Source organism: Seriola lalandi, unplaced genomic scaffold (genome assembly GCF_002814215.2).
Source record: "Seriola lalandi dorsalis isolate HSWRI2012SDOR001 ecotype SW California unplaced genomic scaffold, Sedor1 jcf7180002054939, whole genome shotgun sequence".
Lineage (NCBI taxonomy): Eukaryota > Metazoa > Chordata > Actinopteri > Carangiformes > Carangidae > Seriola > Seriola lalandi.
In genome coordinates this window covers 1,365,867-1,375,612 of record NW_019525659.1, presented here as the reverse complement: position 1 = coordinate 1,375,612, position 9,746 = coordinate 1,365,867, and the positions used below count along the sequence as shown (strand labels likewise).

At 41.5% G+C, this 9,746-nt stretch overlaps 2 protein-coding genes across 2 annotated transcripts in view; one reads left to right on the top strand and one right to left on the bottom strand.

Moving 5' to 3' along the window:
- The first annotated feature begins 45 nt into the window (after nucleotides 1-45).
- Nucleotides 46-3,956, top strand: minar2 (membrane integral NOTCH2 associated receptor 2). Its single transcript, XM_023397860.2, has 3 exons — nucleotides 46-320; nucleotides 1,710-1,958; nucleotides 3,330-3,956. Exons 1-3 carry the CDS (start codon nucleotides 174-176, stop codon nucleotides 3,528-3,530), a joined length of 597 nt encoding a protein of 198 aa, XP_023253628.1. The 5' UTR covers nucleotides 46-173; the 3' UTR covers nucleotides 3,531-3,956.
- A 1,191-nt stretch (nucleotides 3,957-5,147) lies between these two features.
- The window catches only part of slc12a2 (solute carrier family 12 member 2), a 67,622-nt gene continuing 63,023 nt past the window's right edge, over nucleotides 5,148-9,746 (bottom strand). Inside the window, exon 27 of the mRNA XM_023397828.2 lies at nucleotides 5,148-9,510. Coding sequence (XP_023253596.1) covers nucleotides 9,375-9,510 — 136 coding nt within the window. The 3' untranslated portion in view covers nucleotides 5,148-9,374. The remainder of the gene's footprint in view (nucleotides 9,511-9,746) is intronic.

Here is a 9,746-nt window from a genome sequence, read left to right as displayed (position 1 = left end):
CTCAGCTGCAGGCTCTTAATGGCCAGGTTGGGTTACACACACCTGCAAGTGATACAGGGTCATAAATATCTTGCTCCTCATGAATTATTCCTGAGCTTGCAGGTTGTAGTGAGCATGTCCATCCAGGCGGGCAGCAGACAGGTGAAACAGTCAGTCAGTCAGTCAGAGGCAGAATGGACATCTCCGTTCTGCCCAACAACAACCATCCAGAGAAGTTCCTTCAGCTTGACGTGGGGATGCTGCCGGCCACACACGGCATGTTCCAGGTCGGGGCGCTCATGTCCAGTCAGAGACACTGGCAGAACAGGGTCTACTCCCAGGTAGGGACTCTCCCACAGCCTCTTACTGCGTCTTCATCCTCCGACTTGTTTCTCTTGTTTGACTTACAGACCAACCCCGACCACACCATTTATAAAATGTATCATCTTCTAGCAGAGACCTTGATCACAGTCTGGACCTGTGTAGATGTAGTGAGTTATACAGGTGGACAGGAGTGTGATCTAATGTGTGATTGACAATCATGTAGTGAAACAACAGAAGGAGCTTTGACCTCAGAGCTTCAGGTCCGGTCAAATAAAGTGAGGTGGGAGATAAAGAATAATATAACATATGTCTTTATAAATACATGTCATTTTTCACCAGGTTCAGTTGACGAGTATCTGTCCATTTTTGTTTGATGATGAATAAACTATTATGAATATGTGATACATTTAAAAGTCCATATAGTCTAAAGGTCTCTGTCATCATCATTTGATGCAAAAGAATTCAGATTGAGGTTTGATGTATGTGTCTAATATCAATTTGTTCAGGCAGATTTTTACTTGAATGAAAGAACTGGAGAACTTGATTTAAAATAGTGATGCACTGAAAAGTAAATTTTTATCTCAACACATTGTTGATTTGTTCCACATTTACAAAGCCTGATGACTCTAACACAACCTGACTGACTGACTGACTGAGTGACTGACCGACCGACCGACCGACCGACCTACTGACCGACCGACCGACAGACCGACCGACCAACCAACCTACTGACCGACCGACCGACCGACCTACCGACCGACCAACCAACCGACCTACTGACCGACCAACCGGCCGACCGACCGACCGACCTACTGACCGACCGACCGACAAAGACTGAAGACATGGATGTAAAAACAACCGGATCAACAAAAGGAAAAATGAGCCAAATACTAGAAGCTACTGTTTAAAGGTTTATCTGGAATTAAACTAAATGAATCTTTCTTTATTTCTAAACCTTCAAACACAGACTTCAGATCAGATCAAGTCTCTGGTGAAGAATCTGCCTCATCTTTATCTAACGTCTCCATCATTAGGACACTGACAGGTTCAAACATGACTGACAGTGGAGGAGTTGGCTGGGATTGTTTTTCTCCTGTGTTGAACACAGTGTATGTTCTATCACATTTTCAAAATAAAAGTAAAATTCATTCCGATGACTAATAACTCTGAGTACTTCATAGAAATGTAGTGGAGTCAAACGCACAGTATTTGTCTTTAAGTGTAGTGGAGTCAAAGTCAGAAGTTTACAAAAAAACAAAATACTCAAGTTAAGAACAGATAGTGGAAAAACATGCTTAAGTACAGAACCCCAGTAAATGTACTTTCTCACCTCTCTATCTATAGAGAGTGTGCGAGGCTACAAACAGGTGATGTGGTGAGAATTGAAATCCTCTCTGTCTCCACAGAGGGAGGGGAGGGTGAAGCCTGACAGCAGCTCTCCTCCGTCCCCGGAGGGAAGTCCTGTGGTGTTTGTGGACAGATACCTGGAGAAGCACATCACTCCAGTCACCTTCAAGTCCAACATCAAGAAGAACCCTCTGTACGCTGACATGAGATCCATGGAGCCAGTGGACAACGAGAAGTCCAAGCCCTCCTGGACTGTCAAGGAGTACGACACGCAAACCATCCACGGCAACCTGGCGAGTTACTTGAAGGTAATGCGGGGAGAGGAAGAGAAGGAGGAAGAGGAGGAAGGCTGTGGATTGATTGGTGTTTATTAGTGTTACTCCACCTTCACACTCTGCAAAGCAGTTAATATAAGGAGCCATTGCCAAAAGCCCCAGGTTCACTGCAGGTCATATGGTTTTTGACATTTGAATTGATTGTAGATTTCGGTGAAAATTTGCACCACAACACGACACAGAAGGATTCTGTCTCTGCTGTAGTTTTTATTCTGCCGACATGGTTTTAATCAAATTATTATAAACTAATCCAACTGCACAAAACAAGTTAAAGCAGCTTGTTTTGGACTGAAAACCCTTAACTCCATCACACTGAGGTTTTTTTTTCTTTTACTTTTTACCAACTAGTCCCTGCTATGTCCAATAAGTAGATATAATCAGTATGTAATAATAACCAGTAAAATAACCAGTTTAAAGAGAAAAGTTGAACTTCTCTTCACCAGTTTCCTTTTCTCTTTTCTCATGTGACAGTTTGCAAACTTTGTCCAGCGAACCCTGAACTCCTTCAGTCATTATTCAGCTGCTGAACGAATAGTGTCTCTGCTTGTTGTGATTAAACGGTTTGTATCTGACACAGTGATGTGATGCATCACTGCCACCCTCTGTTCATTAAGGGCCTCTGCTCCTCACACACTCCTCTCCGGGCTGTATCCACACTGACAGGACTGAGGCTCACAGCCATGTTGTGTTTAAACTGACATGTTGTGGTTCTTTTAGAGGCTGATTATGATCAGACTTGATATATCAAATTTGACGACTTCATGTTGTAAATAAAACTAACTGAATGAAATCAGTTTTTTCAGGGTCTGCACATTACCCAGACCAGTCATTGCTGTGGATGCCCCCATGTTATTATCATATAAACAAGGGAAACATAGGAAATTCTTTTTATACATTTTTTTTAACATTAAAAATTATATATATATTTTTACATTGGAAATTATATGTATTATTGATTATATATAATTTCTATAATTAAAAGTGACAAGATTTTTTTTTACATTAAAAGTCATATAATTTCTTTTTACATAAAGAATATGTAAAACGAAAAATAATATGATTACATTGAACATTGAGAGAACACTCATTACATTAAAATCTGTAATTTTGTTTTCCATTAAATCAACAACAATCATGACTTTAAATTTACCATTCATTTGACAAATGTCCTCAAACTTCATCTTTGGGTTGAGTCTCTTCAGCTGTGACAGACACAGGGGCAACAGGCAGGTTACAGACTAATGCATATCAGTGAGCAGAGGCATTAATGGCCGCAGGAACCTCAGAGCTCATTTGTTCATGGTGATGTTTCATAGCTCAGTGTATTTTCATTTTCCCACGCAGGAGGAAGAGAAGACTCCTAAAGATATGGACTTCTGGCTCGAGGACCTCTACACACCAGGATTTGACTCCTTACTGAAGAAGACAGAAGCCAAACATAAAAGAAAAAGACTTTGTAAAATTCTGTTTTCAGTCATTTTCTCTGTTTGTGTGGTTCTTATTGTTATTATAGTTCCAGTGGTGGTTCTACAGAAGAAAAACTAATGGAGGAAGATGCTGTTATATAGTACAACTCTTAGGACCTCACCTCTTTGTTAGTGGTCATAGATTTTCCTGGTGAATACTGTAGTAGCTTAAAAATCTGGCTTTGCAAGATTTGAAAATACAGACAGATGACCAGTTTGCACCGTGAACAAAGATATAATCACACAAAAGCTCCAGTGGCTTTACACAGTAACATGACACCAAGTGGAGGTCCAGTTTCTGCTGCCCTCTAGTGGTGTAACCTCTGACCTGCAGTGATGTTACGTTCAGTACACTGTGACATCACTGTGTGGTTAAGGTGCAACAGACACATCTGACCAGACTGACTTGAAACTTTCAGCCAGTGAGAGCAGTGAAACCTTTAAGGTTATCTCCAGATCACCAGTTAACTGTTTCATTTAATGAAGAAAAGCATTTTGTTATCCCCAAAGAAAACTATACTGCAACCACTTCATATATTTCATATATTTTATATTTCTTTTAATAAAAAATTATTTAAAGCAGCTGCTCTGCTCCCCTGTAAATATATGTAACTTTGTTTTCATCTTTTGTTAAATTGTTATTTTTTGTATTGTTATTAATGATAAACTGTCTGCAAAGTTTAGTAAATATACAGTATGTTAAGTGTATACACTCACCGAGCATTTTATTAGGAACACCTATGCACCTGCTTAATCATGCAACTATCCAATCAGCCAATCGTGTGGCAGCATAAACTCCTGCAGATCCAGGTGAGAAGCTTCAGTTGATGTTCACATTAAAGTGTTTGATGAATGTTTCTCAAACTGCTGATCTCCTGGATTTTCCCTCACAAGTGTCTAGAGTTTTTACTCTGAATGGAGCAACAACAAAAGCATCCAGTGAGCAGCAGCTCTGTGTTGATGAGAGAGGTCAGAGGTCAGAGGTCAGAGGAGAATGGACGGACTGGTTGGAGCTGGCAGAAAGGCTACGGTACCTCAGATAACCTTTACAACTGTGCTGAGTAGAAAAGCTTCAGAGTGAACAACACGTCCAACCTTCAGCAGCAGAAGACCACGTCAGGTTCCACTTCCTGTCACCAAGACCAGAGACCTGAGGCTGCAGTGGACACAGACTCACCAACACTGGACAGCTGAAGACCTGGTCTGATGGATCTGGATCTGTGCTGAGGCAGCAGATGGTGTAATGCTGGTGGTGGAGGTGTGATGGTGTGGGGAATGTGTATTGTTGTTACCGACCATGTTCATCCATTCATGGACACAGTTCACCATCTTCTCACGGCTCCTTCCAGCAGGATCATGCTCCATGTCACAAACTGGTTTCATCAACATGACAGTGAGTTCAGTGAACTTGGAGGACTGGGAGTTAGGGGCGGAGTCAGGGGCGGAGTCAGACACTGCCAAGACAGAAACACTGAGCAGCTCACTCTGAGCCTCAGAAACCTGTGGGTGACGTCATGGAGGCTACGCCCATCTTTATTTACAGTCTGTGGCTGCGGCCCCCAGGATGGCACCCACTGCTTTAAAGGATCTTAACTGTAGCTGATTGTTGAACACACTGTTTTTTGTAGCTACCTACTGTATCTTTCAACTTATCGTAACCACTGCACTGAGCACAAAAGGAGACTTCAAATGTAACTGATTTCATTTGTTTTATTTATTGCAATAAAGATGTACAAAGTATTGGTAATCATAAATGTTAAAATGTTAGAAAAAGCATATCTGTAACTGTTAACAGTACAGTGTATCAAAACATTACTGCTTCAACCGGCTGGGTCGATTCCATCCACGTTAAGAGTGAAAGCAGGAGAAAACAGGTTTGATCTGCCTTTGTCGTGATGTCTCTTCTTCAAAAGGCATTGAAAAAAAGATAGAAATACAGACTCAAAGAGAAAAGAGACAATCTGCTAAAATCAAAAAGGCAACAAAAGAAAAAAAAAAAAAAATCAACATGCAAATTAACTTACATCTAAAACCAAAATATTAAAGACAGAAAAAAAGCGGAGAAGAGTCTAAACTAAAATAAATATCTTTCTCCATATTGAAATTCGACGTAGTTTTTCCACTCCCTTAATTTATGTCATTAGACTACAAAGTTTATTTACAGGTTAGTTGAAGTTGCAGTGTGGACCAGGTGTCCACCACCATGAGATATTAAGACCAGTTTATGGTTTTTGTTACACTGTTATCCATCATCATGGCTCGACACATGACGGGGGGGTGGGGGGGGGGACTGGAGAGTAGAGGGGCTTTGGCAAAAAAATGACATACAATGATTAGAGGATGTCACGGGACGTGGCGGCTGACGTATGAGCAAAGGTGACATTTGGTTTGTTCAGAGAACACAGTATATTATTAGACAAGCGTCAGAGTCTATCTATCAGGACATAAATGAAGAAAACAATACACACAAACACTATTATTTGGTTGCACAATGTCGACAGGAGGATCTTTAGTTTCGTTGAAAGTTACATAATAAAGACAGAGATCCCCTCCAGCTCAGACTGATACATTTATATGTGTATAGATATATAGTTTTTTCTTTAAATGTACAAATATAGAGTAACCCGTGTTCTTGTTTGTAATGTTGCTCTCTAACAGCGAGGGAGGGTGAGCGCTTCACAGCAGAACAATGAACCAACTTTAAAGATACACTCCTCCATTTTGTGGTAGTTCACACCAGCGGCCCCCAAACATCAAAACCTCCCTCTGACTCCTGGGTGTTTGAAACAAGTCTGACATAAAGTACAGCATGTGACCTGTATTAACGTACTTTACTACTTTGTACGAAGAGGAAATGATTCAATAGTTGCACTGACATACATGAAAGAAGTGTAGCTGCAGTGATTTAGTGTTGTACTTTCATAAAGCTGCGTGACAGATTTTTAAATCAAAGCAGCAGAGGTAGAGAGATTTTGATTTTACCAGACATTCACCAGTCCTAGAAAGATTGAATTCGGTCTAACTGGATTAGGTTCTGGATCACATTCTGGATCAGGTTTACTTTTCCTCTGGTCTCTTCTACTGAAACATTATTATTGTGCGGTGTGTTTGGGAAGGTTTTCCACAGGTCCAACCCAGACTGGGTCCAAGAAGACATTTTGTCTTTTGGGGGCCGCTTTTGTCTCCTACATGTGAACCAGGGATGGTCTTTGACTGCACCTTCAAGGTTTAAAAAAGTTTACTAAGGGTATATTCAATACACCGGTGAGCATATAGTTAACGTGTATGTTCTGAATGTATATACACACTCATAACGCAGAGTGCAGAGTGATGGGACGCAGCTGTGTGAATCCTAACAGCTCGGTGAAGCCGACACACAGCACGCTGCTAACTACAGTTCATATACAAGAGAATGGAAAAGAAAAGGAGGCTATGTGTGCTACTTCCTAGCGGTAGTGTTCATTATTATACAGTACATTCAACTAACCTAAGCATTGTGTCACATTCCTCTTCTGAAGTTGCATACAGTAAGAGACAGGATACATTAAAGTAACGAGCTAAATGCTAAAACTGTTTCTGAGGGAAAAGATGTGGATTACAAATAAAAAGAACCTTGTTTTATTTCATCAGTTTTGTGGCAGTTTCTGATCGATAATCAATAATCCCCAGTTCTAGGCCGAACAGTTTAACAGTTGAACTGGACAGGGAGGAAAACCTCATCCTGCTCACACCGACCCCCTCAGGTTGTCCACTGTTCAAATGGACTATTGATTTCTCAGGGCAAAAAGAACATTAATGAGGGAACTTAAACTGAACTCAAGGCGTGTTCAGACTGAACACTCATCTTTGTGTCGTGTTGTTGTTTCAATAGTTTTCCATTCGTCTTTTTTCTCTGTACAGAGACTCAACTCCTTTGGTTTGTTTCTCCTCGTGAAATGAAACCTCAGGATCTTTCTTCATGCCGAAACATTTAAACTCAAGCAAATGTGTCTTTGCCTCCATTTGCATCTCTGCATTGATTTCATAAGCAGTGGTGACACATTCAGTCTGAACACACCTTCAAAATAAACGTAACTTTACTTCTCCAGAAAGCAGCAGCTGCAGATCAGTAACAGCAGAAACCAGCTTTTAAATCAGGGTAGTTACATCAGAGCTATGTGGTTATCCGAAAATACGTTTGAGCTGTTCAGAAAATCAGTGATTCAAACTGTGAATGATCGATGTGGCTTCTACTGGAGCCACAGTGCCAGTGCTGTTCAGAGAAAGGATTCAAGCAAAGACGTGCCCCTTTAAATGGACCGAGGGGAGCGGATCCGTTCACGAAAAGGAGCGACGGACTTTTATTACAAGTACTGATGAAACACAAGCTCATATGCATAGAGGTAAAGCTTTACTCAGCCTGGACACATTCTCATGTCACATTCTTCCTATTAGCAAGTCTTCCAGAGGGGAAGCCTGCACGTCATTCATTCTCTCTTAGTGGGAGTGGGAGACCAGCGTCTATCATACAGCCACACAGGCCACCGACCGCCTGACCAGCAACACGCCGGCCTGCGGGCAGCGCTCTAACAGACCCCTGCAGCTGGACTATGGGAAGAAAATTGAGATGCATATACAGTACAGAAGACGGCTGTGCTGAAACACTTCTAACACGTTACTATTGGATTGTTATCGTCAGAATTGACCCACTAACCGTCCAGCCAGTATGGCTTATAAGAGGAAAGGAACTCGTGACAATTGTTAATAGTTGTAGCATTAAGGCAAAGTTTTAACTAGCTTGTTGGGTCGAGTGATTTCTTCACAGGGAAAGAACATAGACACAGAAACACAAAGAAACACGTAATTCAGTCAATCAGCAGCTACATGGGAGAGTTAGCTTAACGCCTGACGAGGCTCGAGAAAAACTAAGTTCCCAAAAAAAAAAAAAGATCTTAAATTTAAGACCCATGTACAATTTTTTAGGCGCTGTGCCTAAAAGATAAATTGTGTCTCTATCAAGTAGCTGAGGTGTAAATATTTACCAGCTCTAAAAAGGAAGACCCCAAAATTTGACTATAATTTAAATGCTATGGCCCAAAATAAACATGTTGATTCGGGTAAAGTAGAAACGACAAGAGAAAGTCTGCAATCAAGTGGAGACCCTTCATTAAATCCATGCAATCCACCGGCATTAACACAACGCTCCAACTATGAAGGAATCACATTAAAAACTCAATAAAACTAACTATTATCCACCAATATAATAGGTACTATTGTCAATCTGGATAGAGATTATTTCTTCTGATTCAACTGGAAGGCACATCCATAAGGCTTTAGAAGGTGTTGCAAAGCATTCTGCATGGTTCTATCTCAGGACTTAAGGAAAACAACAGGGTGATTATTGCTGCATCACAAACACAACGACTGGTCCAACTAACTCAACAAGTATGACATCAAGATATTCATGAGGACGACAACGTGAACTTTGTGCACGACTGGTCTGGAGCCTGAGAGAAATCAACTTTGACAAAACTGAATTTCTTGCTGAGTAAAATTAGAAGAAACTGGAGCTACAGGAGAAAAACCCAGACATCTTGGAAAGAAGTGAAAGAAAGGAGCAGAGTGGGCAACGTCACAACCCTCACCCACCCCAACCCAACCCTGACATTCCTCCATTACTTGTAGAGCATTTACACATCTCAACCCATATCTCTCCCTCCATCTTTACTGACATAACCAGCGTTATTTCCATCAGTGGCTGTGTGTGTGTGTTTTAACCGTCTCTGAAGTTTATGTGCTGCACCTTGAGGTGTCGACTGTAAATGGGATGGATGTGTGTGTGTTTGTGTGTGTGTGTGTGTGTGTGTGTGTGTGTGTGTGTCTGCACCCAGAGGCAGACAGGGGATGTGAGATTTAAAAACTTGATTTTCTTCTGTGTGTGTGTTTAAGAGTAGAAGGTGAGGACACTCTGGTGGTTGCCGCGCACCAGCAGGATGGGCGGCAGGTCCTTGGACAACACCTCCAGCCAGGCCATGTAGAGAGCGCTGGACACGGCGCCCTTCCTGGCCAGCGGCAGGCTCCTGCACAGAGGAAGAGTAGAGGGTGATCGTCAGTGTGGCTGCTTTCATTTAAATCATTTGATACTGGCACCAAGTACTGAACCCAAACTAATCATGTGTTGTATATTTGGAGAAATAAATGTTTCCATAAAACCCTGTTTGTTAACAAAATAAGAGCATGATAACATGCCTGGAGAGACTGGCTCTGTCCCAATACCAGGCTCTGTCCCAATATCCCCCCCCCCCCCAAACCCCCC